Genomic DNA, 19,779 nt, shown 5'->3' on the forward strand with positions numbered 1-19,779 from the left:
TTCATCCATTTTGTAGCTTGTGTTGGAATTTCTTTTTAAGGTTAAAGACTATTCCATTGTGCATGTGTTGTATTAAATTTTGTTTATTCACTCATCCATCCATGGACACCTGGGAGATGGGTTGTGTCCACCTCTGGGCCATTGTAAATAATGCAGTTATAAACATGAGTGCACTTCATTGTTTCTTTTTAAAATTGACACAACAGGGCTCTCTGAACAAGGCCACACATATTTTATGGAAAATACATGATGTCTTTGGCTGACCCTAACTTAACCTCATAATTTGAACCTTGATGCAATATAATAATCAGAGGGTCATTTACCAGTATATGTCACTAAAGGTTACATTGGAAATATACTTATAATCAGCCTTTCCAGTTATGAACAAGAATATAATGGGAGAGGACTCAAAACCATCAAAGCATTTTCTACCCAGTCTTGATACTCTATTTGACAGAAAGACTTGTCAGAAAAAGAGGGGTCAGAGGCAGCCAGTTGAACATAACTGACTCCAAATGAAGATAAAGCCTCTCCTATCAAAACTGAGGGCCATAAAAAAAAAAAAAAGACACTATTGATAGAATCTTCCTTAATGTGCAGAAGTCTCAGATAAATACAGCCTATTCAACCATATATTTGATGTATTTGCCAGAGAAGGTGCCAAAAAATAAGTTAGAAAGGGAACCTGACTATTTTATGGCCAATGAGCTACGGAAAACTTGCAGAGTGAGGAGCCGGGGGCGGGGGGGGCAGGGTGGCAAGTGGGAAGGCCTAGAAAAGCCTCCGCGCCCAGGATCACCTGGATTCCAACCCCCACTGCTGTATTTCCTAGGTGTGGGACTTCAGGCGAGACCCTTAACCTCTCTAAACCTGAGTATCTTTACCTTCAACTAATAAAAGGAACAGTTTTTGTCTTATTATAGGGTAGTTGTGAAAACTACAGTAAATAATCCATAATGATAAGCATCAATAAGTGGTAGTGTTGATTATAAAATAATATTATTATCAAGTATCTCAGAGTTGGCTCTCAAAAATATTTCCTGCTTTCCTTTACCTAATTGGACCATCATTCTTGAGAGTTTGTTGTGTAAAGAAAAGATTTTTTTTTTTTTTTAAAGATCTTATTTACTGGGGCACCTGAGTGGCTTAGTCAGTTAAGTGTCTGCCTTCGGCTCAGGTTGTGATCCCAATATCCTGGGATCGAGTCCCGCATGGGGCTCCCTGCTCAGCGGGGAGTCTGCTTCTCCCTCTCCCTCTGCCTGCCGCTCCCCCTGCTTGTGTTCTCTCTCTGTCAAATAAATAAATAAAATCTTAAAATAAAAAAAAAGATCTTATTTACTTATTTGAGAGAGAGAGAGCAAGAGCAGGGGCAGGGGCAAAAGCAGACTCCCCACTGATCAGGGAGCCTGATGTGAGGCTCGATGCAGGACTCGATTCCAGGACCCTGGGATCATGACCTGAGCCAAAGGCAGATGCTTAACTGACTGAGCCACCCAGGTGCCCCAAGGAGAAGGTTTCTTTAGACCAATAATATCCTAATTTTTTGCTCTCAAACTTCCTAAAAGGAATCTGAAAAAGTTATATATGCTCTTGCATGTGATTTTTCAACATAAGCTTTCAAATAGCAAAATTTTATTTTCCCATGTATTGTAAATATTAGCATTTAAAAATATAGTTTTCATCCTTCTTTAAAATGTACCCAATGGAATCTAAATATCGTGGAAATTTGATACCCAGCATCGTCCACTTAAACAAAGATACAAACAAGTTTTTCTTTGTGAGAAATCTTATTTCTTTCCATTTTCTCCTTAAATTCTGATTTTCATTCTCCTTTTATCAGAGAATTTTATCTTAATGTAATATATTTTTATGCTTAAGCATCTTTTTAAAAAAGATTTTATTTATTAGAGAGAGAGCTAGAGAGAGAGAACGAGTGTGGGGAGGGGCAGAGGGAGAAGCAGCCTCCCTGATGTGGGGCTTGATTCAAGGCCCTTGGCTTGGGATCCTGACCTGAGCCAAAGACAGATGCTTAACCAACTGAGCCACCCAGGTGCCCTATGTTTAAGCATCTTTTATTGATCAATAAAATGTTAGCATTTTTAGATTTTAAAAATTAACAATCTCCCCAGACACAAAAATCTAGGTATCAAATATTCATTCTCAATTGAGTTATAGCCTGTAATTATTTGTACATATTGATCAAAATAACAAATATATTATAAATTTCTATGACCATTAAACATATAAAATTTTTAGGGTGCCTGGGTGGCTCAGTTGGTTAAGCGACTGCCTTCGGCTCAGGTTGTGTTCCTGGAGTCCCGGGATCGAGTCCCACATCGGGCTCCCTGCTCAGCGGGGAGTCTGCTTCTCCTCTGACCCTCTCCCATGTGCTCTCTCTCTCATTCTCTCTCTTTCAAATATATAAAATCTTTAAAAAAAAAACATAAAATTTTTAACAGAAATAGATCTCTTAATGAGAAGGAAGAGGTTTTCCCCCTAATAAGTTAATGTATTCATTGATAAAATTCTTTCCTAGAATAAGATAGGATTCAGCATCCATACTACCCCTATTTTTTATTTTTTATTTTTATAGATGCAAGTGCTAGGAAACATGCTGGCATGGATGCACTGGGGGCTGGAATGTTTTTTCCCTCAGGGAGGTCTTGCCTGGTGATGGGACCTAAAGTAGTTCCTCTGTACTACACTGAGTAATGCATAGAATTGTTGAATCACTATATTGTAAACCTGAAACTAATATGCTACGGTATGTTAATTATACTGGAATTAAAATTAGAACTAAAAAAATTTATTAAATAAGTAAAGTAGTTCCTCTGTACCTTCAGTAGCCCTTTACTGGGTTATGTAATCATCATGACATTATGACACTTGTCACTATCTGCAGATGTCTTGTTTGGGAACGTACGCATTGTTTGTCTCTGCTAGAACATCAGTTTCTGTGAGAGGGACATTGTCTATCTTGCTCCGTTGACATGCGGTAGGCACTGGGATATAAATTCTTCTTGGAGGAATGAATAAACGAAACGCTCCTCTGAGAGGATCATTCATTTATGGAGCAGCCCTGGAAGGCCATTCTTTCGCTATTACCATCAAACCAAGATCCTCCCAGCACCACAGAGGAAGAGGAATCTCCACACGGGTCGGAGGGCCTACTCTTATACCTTGAGCTTCTCCTTGTGGGATAACTGACATTCGGCTGCAACAATTAAAATCAGCTCAAAATAACAATTAAGGGGCGCCTGGGTGGCTCAGTTGGTTAAGCGGCTGCCTTCAGCTCAGGTCATGATCCCAGGGTCCTGGGATCGAGCCCCGCATCGGGCTCCCTGCTCAGCGGGGAGCCTGCTTCTTGTCCCTCTCCCTCTGCCTGCCTCTCTGCCTACTTGTGCTCTCTCTCTCTCTGTCAAATAAATAAATAAAATCTTTAAAAAAAAAAAACAATTAAACTCAGCTCAAAATAACAACTGGAATGGAAGACTGGAAAATCTGAGATATTTTCTGGCTGGGATCCTCCATGCTTGGATATTATGGGGACACTTTTCAGTAGGGGTGGTGTTGGAGGAATACCTGCATTTAGCTGGCTTTCCACACGCATGCTAAAGCCCTGCAGTATGCAGGACAATCCTGCCCAGCAAAGAACTCTGCATTTTCTGGCCCACCCAGGACTGTGCTTCCACATGGCATGTTAGGTTCTTATACTCAGGAGCACTCTCAAGCTAGAGCAGACAACGTGAGTCCCTATTCCTGTCTAAAGTCTGTTTTCTGAGTTCAAGTTTTCTGACCAAGCACGTCTCTTCCCAAATGCCCATCAAAAAGAATGCCCACTGCATCTGGTGCTACCCACTCTGTCCAAACAGTACAACACAACACAACACGACACTGGAGGGCCATCATTCCTAACAGAGACAGGTGACTCTTTAAAACTATTATTACACTGGAATGGGGTAAGGTGGGGAATGTGCTGCAGGAGGGGGAAATCAATCTATGCTGACCTAGGAAAGGCCAGCTAGTAGTGTGTTGGATGAAGTAGATTTAAAATATCTGCTGTTCCGTAACCCAGTGCATTTCAGTTTACTTTGGCCTTGTAAGCACTCATACAACCAAACAGCAAGAACATGGACTTTCCAGCTATGAGGCTTGTGACATGTTTCCTGAAACACTCCCAGTCTGTTCATAGTATTTTTCTCCCTCCAATTAATCCAAATGGCCAGGTATTTTGTAAATTGTCTTTGAGAATTGATTTAATATTTATAGGCTTTGTACCACATAAAGGCATGCAAGATTGTTTTTGCTGAGATTAGGCAGAGCTGCAGATGAAAGATACCTCTTCCTAGAATTTGTGTTACAAAAATTTTAACCTTGAGGTTGAGAGGTGCATATTAGCAGAAAGGTTCCAGAATCTTGCACAAATTCACTTCAGGTAACCAGAAACAAACACTGACTTTATTGAACAGCAAGAAATAGTGTTTGATATATTTCATCAGAGCTGACATCTTATTCTTTACAATCCCAGACCTATCAACAAGAAATACATTGAACATCTACTATGTGCTCAATAAACAGTTGTTGATTCAAAAGGCTGCTTGTTGCGTGTACATGTATTAGTACATTTTTTTTATTTTTTAAAGATTTTGTTTATATATATGTTTTTTGAAAGGGGGAGTAAAAGGCGAAAGATTTATGCGATCTGAACCAGAGTAGGGGGACAGAGAGGGAGAGGAAAGAGAGAATCTCAAGCAGGTTCCATGCTCAGTTCAGAGCCAATACAGGGCTTGATCTCACAACGGGAGATCGTGACCTGAGCTGAAACCAAGAGCTGGAGGCTTAACCAACTGAGCCACCCAGGCGCCCCTTAAAGATTTTATTTTTAAGTAATCTCTACACCTAACACGGGGCTCTAACCTACAACTCCTAGATCAAGAGTTGTATGGTCTACTGACTGAGCCAGCCAGGCGCCCGTAGTACATTTTAAACTAATTATCAAATAGCTCTTACTCACCAGTGTTTCCATTATAAACATTTCACAGTAAGTGAAAATTTTAGTATTAAAAACTTGAAAATGGCTGGCTGTCATTAATCAAGTAAAAAAGCTGCCTATTTGAGTCGCTCCCGCTACCCGCCTTCACTGAAGATGGGGGAAAACGGAAATGCACATCTCCTGACAGCATGACCCCCTTAGTTGTAGGAAACATACCTCAAATAACAGGGTTTTGTTTGTTTTTAGATTTCACGAACATGTGGGGACTGTTCCAGGCTCCCCTTAGTATTGAATGGCGCGGTGGACTCGGAAACTTTCTAACCGGAGCGGCCTCTTTCAGCCAACGCACCAAAAGCCAGGACTTAGGTTGTTAGCTTTTAAAACGGGCTTGCAAACGCCGCAGCTCTGGAAGTCTGGCGCCTTCCCCGGAGCACGCGCCCTGCCCAACCCATAGCTCTGCGCGCTCCTGGGACGCCAGGGGGCCGCGTGCGGGCCGACGTCAGCGGGCAGGAAGGGGCGGAGCCACCGCAGCGGTGGCGGGAAAAGAGGCGCGCAGAAAGGCACGCATCCCCTAGCCCGCCGCCAGCCGCCCTCCGCGTCCCAGAGCTCGCAGCGGTGCCCGCGCCATGCCCGCCCCCGGCTCCGAGCTGCAGCGCCCGCCGTCGCCGTCGCCGTCGCCATCGCCGCTCGCCGCGCAAAAACCGGGCGCCGAGCCGCAGCCGCCACCTCACGGGGAGCTGCAGTACCTGGGGCAGATCGAACATATCCTGCGTTGCGGGGTCCGGAAGGATGACCGCACCGGCACGGGCACGCTCTCAGTGTTCGGCATGCAGGCGCGCTACAGCCTGAGAGGTGACCCCCGCGCGCCCCCGGCGAGGGAGCGTGCGCCCGGGTGGGCTCCGAGCGGCCGCTGGGCGGGGAAGGCGCCTGGGAATGGCTGGGCTTTGCCATCAACCCTTGGTCCTAACCTCGATCCTGGGAGCTCCTTAGCCCCGCTTTGCAGACGCCAAAACAGAGGCTCGGGTTAGAGAAATGATTTGCGTAACGGCACGCGGACAGGAGTGACAGAAGTGGGAGGTGAAACCAGGTCCTTTGGGTCCGGGTCCTGTGCTCACCTGGTCGTGCTGTCTGCCGCAGAGCGGCCACGGTCTGGTAGTGTTTGGCTCATACCAGAGAGTGTGAGAGGCTCTGTCTGGGCTTGACCACGGACTTGGCTAGAAGTTCCCCTTTATGGCTCCTCCTCTTCTCTCCCCCTTCTGGTCCTTCGGTTTGGCAAAGTTTAAAAATTGGAGCGAAGGAATAAGGGCGGGCCAACGGCGGCGGGAGGAGAGAGCGCGAACGGAGAGGCTGGGCAAGAACTTGTGGTTCCTGACCATTTTTCCGTCGGGTCCGCACGAACCAGCTTTCCTCTTAAACCTTGAAACAGGAACGCGAGAGTCCGAGGAGTAGTTCTTATTCGTCTTTTCCATTAAAACAGGATGGCTCCGGAGAAGTTTCTCTTGGCGGTTGTTAGAGTCAGGCTTTCGGGGCACAAAGAGACGGGTGTGGGGGCGGTGCAGGAGACAAATATCCTGGACACAGGTATGGGGGTGGTTCTGAGTAGGGAGACGCACTAGTAGTAAAGCTGATTCACTGTGGTGAGCAGGGGGAGGACCCTCAACCCCACACCCATTTTAGAGACTGGAAGATACCCAGGCTGCAGGGTAGACAGGGATCCACCTTCGTGCAGCTCCACACAGATCTCATTTTTACTCCAGCCCATCTACTTAGACCGTAGGCAGTTTACCTCTCTGGTCTTCAGCTTCCTCGTGTGCTTAAAGTAGAGGAAATCATGCTCAGTGACAGTACGGATAAAAGGTGCTTGAAAAATCTCTCCTTGTTACATGAATATCAACTATATAACTGGTAAGGTGAACTGAATAGGTACTGAATTTAGAGATAAGCTTTTACATTTTGATCTTCTCTGTTGCTTGATGCAAACATATATTCCCTCCTGGTGCCTGTAAAATGGAGATCTAAAGGAAGGTTGTTTTGAGCATTCAATAAGGTCATGCATATCAGGTATTTAAACGGGTACTATTTTTGGTACATTTAAATAATAGAGGTTAATTTGCTTTGCAAATAATTCAAAACTATCCCTTAGCTTTGGTTAGTGTGATACCTACTATCCCCCAGACCTGAGCAAGTTTTCCCTGGCAGGACAATCAGGGAATAGCTCTGGGAGCCTTCACCCTTTGTCCTAGGGCACACTTTGTGTGTTGTCTTCACACCTCTGTGAAGGAATCACACTAACTGGGAAGTGGATGGTAGCCCTTTTCCTGTCCACATGGGCATCCCTGCCTGGCCAGTGCCCCATCTCACCACGTGGGTGGAATTCCTGTGGTGGTCAAGGGATTGAGGAGGGCAATCTCTGTCTGAATTGTGTCACTGACTTGGACTGTAGCCTGGGAGCTCCACCCTGTTCTGGGGCACCCATGTGATCAGAGTCACAGTTTTCTAGTAGGTCCTGTGGTTACTCAAGGGCCTTGTCCCAGAGGCAGTCCTCCTCCACAGAGAAAGCTGGATGATGTGTTCTATTTTCCCATCTTGAAATTATTGGGCAAACTGTTTTTCAGATGAATTTCCTCTGCTGACAACCAAACGTGTATTCTGGAAGGGTGTTTTGGAGGAGTTGCTGTGGTTTATCAAGGTAAGGAAGCTGCTGCTGTTGGAAATCAGCAGTCTGTTCTCAGCCCAGCACCAGGAGATCCTTTTAAAAGTCTGATCATGTCACTTCTCCGATCATGTCACTTCTCACCTACAGCCCTAGTGGATCGAATTTCACTCAGTAAGATCCCACTCACCTGGGGCCCTGTCCCAGCTCTGGCTTCAGTGAAGTTCCGCTCACTCTATTCCACCCACCTGGCTTCCTTGCTGATCTTTGAGTACATCAGGACATTCCCACCCAGGGTTCTGGTGCTTGCTAGTCCTATTCCCTGGAACCTTCTTCCCCAACATGTAGCATGACTCACTCCCTCACCTCCTTCAAGTCCCTGCTGAATGAGCCTTCCCTAACCTCCCGATCTAAGACTGTGATTACCCCCCCACCCACCCCCACACACACACCCTCCTCCCACCCTCCTTTGTTTTCTCCATAGAGAAACATCATCAGCTGATACATAATGTCTGCCCTCTCCCTTTCCCCATACAAGGGGGGGAAGGTAGACAACAAATAAACAAGTAAAATGTATTAGAAGCTCCATGAGGGCAGAGAATTTGTTTTTTCCTATTCACGTTTGTATCCCCTGGGCCTGGAACACAGCCTGCCATATGATAGGTGCTCAACATAGATTGATCATTGACTATAAATCCCACCCATGTTCTCATATTGGTATAAGCTAGAAGGATCTCTTGAGTAACAAGCTATACCTCTTCCAAAGAGCCAAGTAGGCACCTCTGGCAAAGGCTAAAGTGCTGTGATGATGGACAGCTTCCTCTCGCTCAGTCTCCTGGTCCAGACCAATGATATTCTCGCCAGTGCTGTTCAGAGGGTACCTGAGGAGATGGGCTCAGTTCTGGGCCATGCAGAAGCTGGGATCCCTTCTGCAAAGCACTCAGTGTGGCGTGTCTGGTCTTGGGCCAAACCAGACCCAAGACTTCTTACTGCATTTTAGAAAGAGTTTATTTCGATTTGGATCCAGTTCGGTCTTCCTTACTTCTGTATTCTCGAGGTGTTTTCTTCTGTGTCGTCCCATGTCAGCTGGCAGTGAGCGCCTAGTTCCAGGTGCATCATCAGAAACCTCAGAAGAGGCTGTTTGTAAACCAGCCAGAGCCCAATCGAATGGATGAAGGGGAGGCATTAGAAGCAGTTTGGGAGGGCACCTGGGTGGCTCAGTCGTTAAGCGTCTGCCTTCGGCTCAGGTCATGATCCCAGGGTCCTGGGATCGAGTTCCACATCGGGCTCCCTGCTCGGCAGGAGGCCTGCTTCTCCTTCTCCCACTCCCCCTGCTTGTGTTCCTGCTCTCGCTATCTCTCTGTCAAATAAATAAATAAAATCTTTAAAAAAAAAAAAAAAGCAGTTTGGGAGGGAGCATCTGTGTGGCTCAGTGGGTTAAGCATCCGACTCATGATCTCAGCTCAGGTCTTGATCTCAGGGTTGTGAATTCAAGCACAGCGCTGAGCTCCACCTGGGCATGGAGCCTACTTTTTATTTATTTATTTTTTTAAGATTTTATTTATTTGAGAAAAAGAGCATGAGCAGGGGCCAGGGGCAGAAGGAGAGGGACAAGCAGACTCCCCGATGAGCGGGGAGCCCGATGTGGGACTAGATCCCAGGACCCTGGGATCATGACCTGAGCCGAAGGCAGATATTTAACTTAACCAAGCTGCCCAGGTGCCCCCATGGAGCCCACTTTAAAAAAAAAAGAGCAGCAACAGCAATATGGGAAAGATTGAAAAATGACTTATGGAGGTGAAAAAGATAGTTCAGACTCAAAAACAGAAGGGAGGAAACGAGATGCTCAGAAATAAAGTGCATTCACTGGTTTTATCTTAATTTAGCTTGAGTTCAGGATTCTAAGTACTCTTTACCAGGAACATGCCAGACTCACCTCTGATAGATTTGCTCCCTGGGTGACTGGATGAAACAGAGGAGTCAGGGTGAACCCGCACTGCAGCTGGCGTCTGTGGGCAAGATGGAGACGTGGGGTCTGTGCTGAGATTAGGATCTGTCGAGCACTGAGCACTTTGCTTATGTTTTCTGGCCCTCACAGTAGATGTGTGGGGATGCGGTTGTGCTCTTCTGTGGGTGGGGGCAGGGAGCCGTCAGAGGAGAAGGGGGATGGAGGGCAGGCATGGTGCGTGTGGCACAGCTTGTCGCCATTACAGCGCATCGTACACAGAGGCCGCCGAGGTCTGTCTTTGCCCTAAATGCACGATCAGGACACACGTTAGGATGATATGGGCCAAATCTAATGAGATGACATATAAGTAATAAACATTAGCTTGTACTTGGAAAAAAACAAAGCCCCACCTTAACGGCAAATACAGGTTGGGGTGAACAACTTGACAGTGGCACATATGAGATAATGTGACTGATTTGTAAGAAAAGCTGATACTGATTAGGCCAGTTAGTGAAATATCCTATGTACCAGGTATCCTATGTATACATTGTATACATATACATGATATAGGTACCTATGTATCCATTGAACAGATTGCAGGCGAGACATTAAATGCATTTTGGGGGATCACACACACAAAACACCTTTGGTTAAAAAACACAAAACTGTTAGGTGGGAATAATGAAAGGACTTGGAGGTGTTCAATCTAGAACATTGAGTTGAGGGGAAGAATCACCTGTCCTGGAAGTGATTCCAGGAGACTGTCTTGGGGGCCCTCAAGAAGTCTGGGCTGGGACTGGCCCTTAAAGACAGGACACGCCGTGCAGGACGTGCTGAGTGCAGGACAGGTATGTTAGCACAGGCCCGAGGCACAGTTGGTGGGAGGCTCCTGGGGTGTCAGCTTCTTCACCTGGATGCCTGCTCTGCTCTCCTGTCTCTTGCAGGGATCTACAAACGCTAAGGAACTGTCTTCAAAGGGAGTGAAAATCTGGGATACCAATGGGTCTCGAGACTTCTTGGACAGCCTGGGATTCTCCAACAGAGAAGAGGGGGATTTAGGCCCAGTTTATGGCTTTCAGTGGAGGCATTTTGGGGCAGAATACAAAGATAAGGATTCAGGTGAGAAAACAGCGATGCCTCAGATTTCCTGAGCACTCATTGTAGCATAAGTTGGCCCCATTGTTTCAAGTGAAGTTGGGGGCCTAAGAAGCCAGCGTCTGGGGAGTTGATGTATAACTTTGACCTTGTGAGAGGCTGTTTCAGATTCAGGTAGAGGTCAGATCCCACTCTTGGTTGTTAGCATTTATTGGGTGCTTGGTACTTTCCATACCGTATTTCACTAGCAGGTAGTGACATGGTGGGTCGGTTGCTTGTGTGTTGGCCATAGGAAGAGGCCCGGGGATTGCCTTGCAGTGGCTTGATCTCCCTTTTTAAGGCTGAGCCACCCTGCACACTTTAGGTGGTGCTCATGTGATAGCAGTTCTTGGGTTACCCTCTTCTCCCTGCCCTCCTGGGGTGGAAGAAGATGAACCCTCTTATTCCTGGACATCCACCTTCCTCAGTCACTTGGTGGCATCATTTGCCCCCATCCTTTGAACCTTCCTGTCCTGCCTGTCCATAGGTCAAGGGTTGCAAAAGCAAATGCCTACTTCCTCAGTGTGCATGTGTGTGCGTGTGTGTGTGTATGCATGTGAACACACATACATAGGAAGTACTAGCTTGCTGGCTAGACTGAAACCGTTGATAATTTTAACACCTGTAGATTTATATAAGCACCACAACTAAAATATAGAACCATACTATCACAGTGCATCTTTTTTAATCTTTGCTATTACTTTTTCTGAAGCTATGATCATGACAGGACTTTCTTTCCCCCAAAATTAAGAACTACTGGACTAGAACATAGTCTGACCCCAATAAGTGGAGGTTTAACTGGAGGGGATATGAAGCTCCTCACTTCTCAGACTTCGCAGCTTACAGTTCCATTTCAGAAGGAAGGCAAGGAATTAAAAGTCCAGAGACCAGAAATGGGAGAAAAGTATAAGGTGGTGTGAGAGTTATAGTGGTTTCTTGATAGTTATAAATCAGTAGGTGTTTGGCTGCTAAATTGTAATTTTGGGTGGAAGCGTTGGGAGAATAGCATCTAGACCATAGAAAGGAATCCACCGTCCTCTGTTAGTTGGAGTGTGTGTGGAATGGTGTCTTCTATTTAAGATCTGGTACTTTCCATGGCAGCAGAGTGTGATGAGAATGGTTGATGGGTAAAGAGACAGTCCTGTGGGGACCAGTGGAAGAAACTGCTCGATTGGAGAAAGTTTGCAACAGGAAGGGGAGGGGTGGCACCATGACAGATCAGATGTTTAAAGGACTCTTTTGTAGAAAGGAAAGTAACTTTGTTATGGCTCCAGAGTATAGAACTCATCATCACCCACGAGAGCAGAGGAGTTTGTAGAATGCCTTGGGTATCCTAGAGCATGACCACAGGGGCTGTGGTAGGACAGCGATGGATGGTCTCTAAGGCCATCTCACGAGATGCTGTGATTGACATGTGGGCGTGTCTTCTCTCGACAATTCCACAGATTATTCAGGTCAAGGAGTAGACCAACTGCAAAAGGTGATTGACACAATCAAAACCAACCCCGATGACAGAAGAATCATCCTGTGTGGCTGGAATCCAAAAGGTGAGAAGCATCCCAGTTACTCTCGTGTCCAAACTGTACCATTAGCACAAAGGGAAGCCCAGTGGCTTTGCGTGGAGGCCACCGATAGGAGGCTGGACCCTGGGAACCACCCCCAGCCACATGGCTGGTGTGACTCTGGGCAAGTCACTCTTGGCCCCATTTTCACCTTCAGATGATGGGGTTGGACGAAGATGATCTTAATGTGTGTATTTATACTTCTCTTACTCCAAAGAGAGCTTTAAATTACCTATAAAAATATACCTAAGGTTTTAACAGTTTAAATTGGGGCAGATGAAGTTTCATATCTTCTCCACCTGGCTGTTAACATTTTAACAGTTATATCGTAAAATTAAACTCTACCAAGGTGTACTAAATGTTACCCAGAGTGGAATGTTTGCTTTTCGAGTAGAGACTTTGAATACAGGAGGGTGTGCCTAGGATGCCGGTTTGCTGTGGCCCCCCGGGCATGTATGAATTCCTCCTGCTTCTAGTTTGGTGCCACGAAGGCGGTGCAGGTAATTTTGGCTGGATGAGTGTGGCTTCAGCTGTGAAAATGCATCCTCAGACGTCTCATGTTAATGGATGGCTCACCGTAGGCCTGGTGCCATCCCCAGGATTGGAATGGTCTGCTTTTGACCTGGGGGGCGGTGTGGCTCATGGGAGTCACTGGCCCGGTGGCCTGTTCTCATGCTCTCCCCCGCAGGAGTTGGCTTCTGTTTCTCTCCTGTCTTGTGTGCGGCTGCATTCTTTAAAACCACCCGTGCCTCATTTTCCTGTGTGCTGGCTCCTCAGATCTTCCTCTGATGGCCCTCCCTCCGTGCCATGCCCTCTGCCAGTTCTACGTGGTGAACGGCGAGCTGTCCTGTCAGCTGTACCAGAGGTCGGGGGACATGGGCCTGGGTGTGCCCTTCAACATTGCCAGCTACGCCCTGCTCACCTACATGATCGCACACATCACAGGCCTGAAGGTGGGCTGCGGCTGGGAGGGAACGGTGGCTACTGGCCTAAAGCACTGAGCTCTTAGGTTATTTAATGTGGAAAAACTAATTGCAGAGAAGTCAGTGGCTGATTAGTTCAAAAATGTGATCTGTGTAAGAAACGAAGCTGCTCACCTGGCAGCCTCCCAGGGAGCTTTCTTGTCTTTGCGGTCTGGATAAGCAAACAGGTTTCTGTGGGTTATTTATAAGACAAGACAACTGTTGTGAACATCAGCTTTTCTCAAAAGCTAAGCTGGTGAAATTGTTTTTTGAAAAGCCTTGGAATGTCTGCATAGTCTACATAATGTGCTTTCAAATGATGTGTCTGAAAGGAATTGAAACTAAAACATTTGCCGTTTTGCTTGCTCCCATGGGATTTAGCCAGGTGACTTCGTACATACTTTGGGAGATGCACATATTTACCTGAATCACATTGAGCCGCTGAAAATGCAGGTAAGAATTATACCTGTCACACTTTGGTACCTTCTCTTTTTTTTTTTTTCTTTAAGATTTTATTTATTTGAGAGAGAGAATGAGAGAGAGAGCGGGCATGAGAGGGGGGAGGGTCAGAGGGAGAAGCAGATTCCCCGCCGAGGAGGGAGCCTGATGTGGGACTCGATCCCGGGACTCCAGGATCATGACCTGAGCCGAAGGCAGTCGCTTAACCAACTAAGCCACCAAGGCACCCTGGTACCTTCTCTTGATAAGAGATTGCCTTCTAGAACGTCCCTCACGTAACAGACCTTCTGCTCTTGCTGGGGCAGAGCTGAGATGCCCTGCTCCGACTGCAGGGACTGGTGGTGGGCAGGTGGGCGGGGACAAGGCAGACAGCCACCACGGGCACTTTGTGTGACCGCTACTGTGAGATGCTAGGCCAGTACAACAGAGGGAGAGCCCATATTCGGACCTGTGGGTTTGGGAACCTTCCCAAAGGTAGCATTTCAACTCATTTTTAGTTCGAGAATTTAAATGGTGATGTTTTCCCTTCATATCATGTTAAATACCACACATAGGTATTAACTTTCAAAAGTCTGTCCAAATCCCAAGTTACACCAGCCAACAAGTGATTTGAAACGGCAATTAAAATACGAGTGTCTAATGCTCAGTGAGCCGAAGGGAGGGAAAAAAAATTGAACCAAACCCTTTTAGCCCCTTCAGATGAGATCCAGGTTTTGAAAGTTCCTCCTTTGTGGGAGTTTGGCTGCTTCTGTATAGAGGGCGACTTCGGGGTTTGTGCAGTTGCTTCTCTGGTCTTCTGCTCCGCTCATGCTGGACAGAGTTATGTGAGGTTGGAGCCTGTGTCCACGTCCCCATTGCCACCATCTGTTCCTGCCAGGAACCCCGGCTTGCACCCCTCTCTGTTGTCAGCAGATGTCATCTTGCCTCACCCTCTGCCAGGGACAGTTGAGATAGGGATTATGGGACTCAGATAACCATATAGGAGTGCCTACCTGGAGTTACAGATACAAAAGTGAAAGACTGTGTCCTGTCCTTCATAAATTTACCAAGAGGCCACACAGCTCCTGATGCGGTGGATGCCACAAAAGATCCTTCAGTCTCCACGTGTGGGAGAGAATCCGTCAGTTACATTCCAGGAGTGTTGTTGCCTAAGCAGGGGCAAGTGTCTGGCACTATTACATTCCTGTGAAATATTTTGTCGATAAAATACTGTGTACTTGTTTCACAGGGAGCAGAATTAAAGCTGGTTGTACAGATAATGGCAAGATAATTTTCTCCTATTGTTTTTAGCTTCAGCGAGAACCAAGGCCTTTCCCAAAGCTCAAAATCCTTCGAAAAGTTGAGACAATCGATGACTTCAAGGCTGAAGACTTTCAGATTGAGGGGTACAGTCCTCACCCGACTATTAAAATGGAAATGGCTCTTTAAAGTGCTTTTAAAGGAGGTATTTGAAGGATATTCCGCCAGTAGGGGTTGGACTGAGTGCCCAGGTGAAAGCTCATTTGCCCTAGAGGAAGAGGGAACTAGGTCAAAAATTCTTGGCCACCAACAGTTTTTATTAACTTGTAAAGATGTTGCCACTGGCAAACATAACCTTGCCTGTTCTCTTAGTAACAAAAGGCCTTTAGTTTGGTAACTCACTGAGGACGTGTGAAAATGCCGAGATTGGGAATAAAGTCAGGAGAATAAAAACTGGGATACTCTTAAAACGTCTACATGCATTTCAACCCCACATTTTTATGAAGGTCCGTGAATTTCAAGAATTACACGTCAGCTCTTCCCCAAATGCTGAATAACACCAGCATTCATAATAATGTACAGTTGTGGTTATGAACATTTAAAGTTATTTGCTTTATATATTGCTATAATAAAGGTGTGTTCTGCATTTGTGTTCTGCATTCATCTGTTTTTTTTTTTAATTTTTTATTCTATATTGCTATTCTGTTCACTTCCTGCCTAAAATAGATTTAACTGAACCCTCCTAAATAAACATGCTCTATTCTTGTTTGGATACTGATTAGAGGTTTGGTGTATTTTGGAAATGGTGACTAAACTGTATTTTGCCCTATTTTTCTGTGGTTCATCTAATTCTGGCTGCATTTTATCATTAGCACATAAGGATTATTGAGGATAAAGGCTTAAGGGTTATGGAAAAATAATGTATGAAATTCCATTTTCCTGCCCATTACTGCTGCCATGGTTTCAGTATGGTGTGAATCCTCTACTAATACACTTAGACTGAGCAAGAATAGAAAGGCTAAACCACTCCAGGGCTAATCCGTGAAATCCTTTTACCTTTGTTGTACACCAGATACCCCACAGTACTGCAGAACTATTTTTACTCTGCTAATTTTTAACAAGCGTTAGATAGAATAAGGCATTGTTCCAACAATTATGCAACCTGCTGCTTATTTTCAAAGTATAATTTAATGTCCAGGTACCAGCACTTGGTAGAAATTTTGTAAGAACATCTTTCTGGACTTGGAGTTAAATCTAAATTTGTTTAAGGATTAATTAGGAGAATGTGTGTTTATTTGCTAAAAGAATCAAGTAATGACTGAGCTGATTCCTGAGGTTAACAGGACTTTCAGCTGAACTTGTTTTGATTGCTACGATGATTTCTTTCCCGTTTTTATAAAACCACACCGAAGAAATGGTTAAGCCTTTTCACTTAGGAAAGGGTGTTAGGGCTGAACATTAATTCTCTTGAGCAGCAAGGAGTTTTTTCCAGACTTCCCCATGTGGATACTGGTGTTTCTTTACAGATTCCTCCTTCATTTCTGTTGAATAACCAGCATCCTATCAAAGACAAAAAATTTTAGAGTTAATAACCACCTGGAACAAAACTCATACATGTATTTCTGCTGTTCATAGAAATGCTGTTTTTGGATTATTTGAAATGGGGAAGGATATACTTTATTGGCTGTGTCTCAGGATTAAATAATCACACTTCCTTTGACAACTCAACCTCTGTTGGTGAAAATGAGCCCCAGTGTCTTGAACATGATGAAGATAAATGGTCCAGATTAACACAACCGCAGTCTAAATGTTTCAGTTCACTAATTTGCTAGGTGGTGCCACGTTTGCTTTTTGTTTGGTTTTGGGGTTTTTGGGGGGGGGAGGGGGTTTGCACAGAAGTGTACATTTTAAGGTCTCAGCTGGTGTTGGGAAGAAAGGCTGGCATTACTGAAGGCTTGTCAGGGCAATTTCACCCTCAACCCCTGACCTTCAGGCTTTGGGAATTTGACATTGCTAACTGAAGAGCCATTTGTAATTTCTAGATACTGAAAGTAAGCTCTAAGGAGACAGCTTTGTGGTCTAGGGTCTAACTCACAAGAGCAAGTATACCAGGGGCTGGAAGCTCCTTGCTTCCTCAGGGAGGCCTCTGGCCAAGCTCACCTTAGGAGGCATGTAGGACGCTTTCTTGATGACCACAGGATACCTGAAATGTTCATGCAGGTGGTTGACATACTCACACATCCTAGGAGGAAGGAATCAGATTAGGGCAGTAATGTCTTATGTTAGATCATTCATGTGGTACTAACTGTTAGAGCCAAGGGGTGAGCACCAATGAAGAAAGGGTGGACTCAATCGGGTGTGTGTTTCTATGCAAATCTCTCAACCTCTGCCTCAGGTTCTCTCCCTGTAAACTAAAACAGTGTGAGGCTTGGGTGAAGTCTCATGTGGGTGGGTACCAAAAGTCTCGTAACTCTACAGGTGGTCCCCGACTCACAGTGGTTTGACTTAAGATTTTTTGATTCCGTGATGAAGCAAAAGCCATATGCATTCAGTAGAATTGTACTTCAAAGTTTGAATCTGGATCTTTTCCCAGCTTGTGGCGTGTGATACGATCCTCTCTCGTGATGCTGGCCTGTGGCCTATGGCCGCAGCAGCCCCCAGTCAACCACACCATCCCTAGGGTCAACAACCAATACACTAACAACTGTTGGTACCCATACAACCATTCAGTTTTACACTCTCAGTACCGTATTCGATAAACTACACAAGCTATTCAGCATTTTATTATAAAATAGGCTTCACGTCAGATGATTTTGCTCAAGTACAGACTAATATAGGTGTTCTGAGCATGTTTAAGGTAGGTAGGCTGAGCTAAGGTATGTTCAGTAGGTTAGGTGTACTAAACATTTTAAAATATATTTTCAATATATTAATATTTATCAATATTGATAAATATATTACTGTTTCAATATACTATGGTGGGTTTATTGGAATGTTAAGCTATCTTAGGCCAAGGAAGATCTGTAAAAGTTTTGTGACCCCCAAAGGTAGCCATTTAGACTCCATAAGTATCTGGGATTATTTGGGTGCCTTTAGCCAAAAGTCAGATGAATAGATTAAAATCACCCAGTGAGATCCCACCCAGCTACACACACGAGTTAGAAAAAAGAGCACAGGTTTTACTATCAGACCAATCTGTTCAAATTTGGGTCAGCCACCCTCTAGTTTTGTGACTTGGGGCAAGTGACCTAACTCTGCTGCCTTACTTTGGTCATCGGTTAATGAACAGCTAGGACAGGCAGCCCAGGTGCCCGGTGCCGGGCATTCCCAAAGGAACTGGCAAGACGGGGCTGCATGGTTTCAGAGGACACAGATACCAAGTTATCGACCAGAATATGCGCTATGTATAATCTACAAAGAACAGGCCACAGGTGAAGAACCAGCCCAATGGGAGAGGATGTTCTGGCCTTGAAGAGTGAGCAGGAACGGGTGTCCCACGCGGTCACAAAGCTGGGGTGCAAGCGGTGCCTGGCGGCTGCCCCGCTCACACACCAACATTCCCGCGCATGGGGGCAACATTCCTGCACAGGGGGGCGGCAGGAGGTGCTCTCGCCCACTTGTGGGTGGTCACAGCGCACCTCGCTCAGCCCTGGCCCTTTTCTCAGCCCTCAAGACTGACAGGACCTTTCAAGGTTGGTCCGAACCTCCCTTTAGTCCCACCTTCGGGACTGAAATGAGGGAGCAAAAGCAGAATAACCTAGGAATGTTCACTTTTTATTGTACAAAATATTTCAGACATAAAAGGCAGCATCTATGTACTCACCCTCATCTTAAGAGAAAAACCGTTATCATTGAGGCTCCCATCAACCCTCATAGGTCCCATTCCTCACCCATGGCCCTGCATTTGGTGTTGACCATTCTCATGTACATATTTATGCTGCCGCCATATAAAGATCATGGCCAGTGATCCTTCTGCGATACCACATTTAACTCCAGGAGTTAATAAAGCCATATGTGGGGGTGCCTGGGTGGCTCAGTCGCTTAAGCAGCCGGCTCTTGATTTTGGCTCAGGTCATGATCTCAGGGTCCTGGGATTGAGCCCCATATCCTGCTCTATGCTCAGCAGGGAGTCTGCTCAAGCATTCTCTCTGTCCTCCTCCCGCTGCCCCTCCCACCACTTGCTCTCTCTGAAATAAATCTTAAAAATAAAGCCATATGTGTGCAGATGACTGGAAGACTGTCTTAAAGTTCACCTGGGACATGTTGAGAAATAAGGTGGAACTAGATGCGGCCAGATTACAGAATACTCCAGCGCTGGGACCAGGAGATTGGACAGAAGCAGAGAATATAAGTATGATGAAAGCAAGGCTTTAGAATGGAAGGAGTTCTGGGGGCGCCTGGGTGGCTCAGTCGGTTAAGTGTCTGACTCTTGATCTCAGCTCAGCTCTTGATCTCAGGGTTCTGAGTTCAAGCCCTGCTGGGCTCCATACTAGGTGTGGAGCCTACTTAAAAAAAACCAAAAAACAAAAGGAGTTCTGGCTTCCCCGGGGTTCCACCCCACCCACGCACCATCTCATACTTAGAAAACAAAGGCAGCTACCACAAACCCAGTCCTCTGAAAGAAAAAGATCTACTCACTGCTGGGGCTCCAGTGTAATGGCCCCCTGGGAAAAAGTGGAAGCAAAACCAAGTTGGCCTTTGAGTTATAGGACATGGCAAAGTAGAGTTCTTGGTGCCACTGGTCTCCAGAGCCGAATTTTAAAGTCTGACCTGACTGAGGGACGCTACTGAAGTTATCTCCACATTACCTGTTTTTTTTGTTTTGGTTT

At 45.6% G+C, this 19,779-nt stretch overlaps 2 protein-coding genes and 1 long non-coding RNA gene across 9 annotated transcripts in view; 1 reads left to right on the forward strand and 2 right to left on the reverse strand.

Moving 5' to 3' along the window:
* Positions 1-6,388, reverse strand: part of LOC145716786 (uncharacterized) — an 18,708-nt gene extending 12,320 nt beyond the window's left edge. The window contains exon 1 of one of the 4 annotated variants that reach the window (XR_014139674.1): positions 6,109-6,384. This is a non-coding gene — a long non-coding RNA (uncharacterized LOC145716786). Of the gene's footprint in view, positions 1-5,209; positions 5,518-6,108 lie in introns of those variants that run through there. The other 3 variants (XR_014139675.1, XR_014139676.1, XR_014139677.1) reach the window with 3 other exon arrangements.
* On the forward strand, positions 5,514-15,596 carry TYMS (thymidylate synthetase). The gene is made up of 7 exons (XM_081801543.1): positions 5,514-5,845; positions 7,609-7,682; positions 10,539-10,713; positions 12,174-12,275; positions 13,068-13,243; positions 13,634-13,705; positions 15,002-15,596. The coding sequence occupies exons 1-7, from the start codon at positions 5,620-5,622 to the stop codon at positions 15,137-15,139; spliced, it is 963 nt and encodes a 320-aa protein (XP_081657669.1). The 5' UTR covers positions 5,514-5,619; the 3' UTR covers positions 15,140-15,596.
* The window catches only part of ENOSF1 (enolase superfamily member 1), a 29,097-nt gene continuing 24,564 nt past the window's right edge, over positions 15,247-19,779 (reverse strand). For all 4 annotated transcript variants that reach the window (XM_031033366.2, XM_031033350.2, XM_031033361.2 and 1 more), the window contains 2 exons: positions 17,111-17,192; positions 15,247-16,510 (listed from right to left, as the gene is read on the reverse strand). In XM_031033366.2, coding sequence (XP_030889226.2) covers positions 16,409-16,510; positions 17,111-17,192 — 184 coding nt within the window. In that variant the 3' untranslated portion in view covers positions 15,247-16,408. The remainder of the gene's footprint in view (positions 16,511-17,110; positions 17,193-19,779) is intronic.

This window comes from Leptonychotes weddellii, chromosome 13 (genome assembly GCF_054177405.1).
Source record: "Leptonychotes weddellii isolate Sample4059 chromosome 13, ASM5417740v2, whole genome shotgun sequence".
NCBI lineage: Eukaryota > Metazoa > Chordata > Mammalia > Carnivora > Phocidae > Leptonychotes > Leptonychotes weddellii.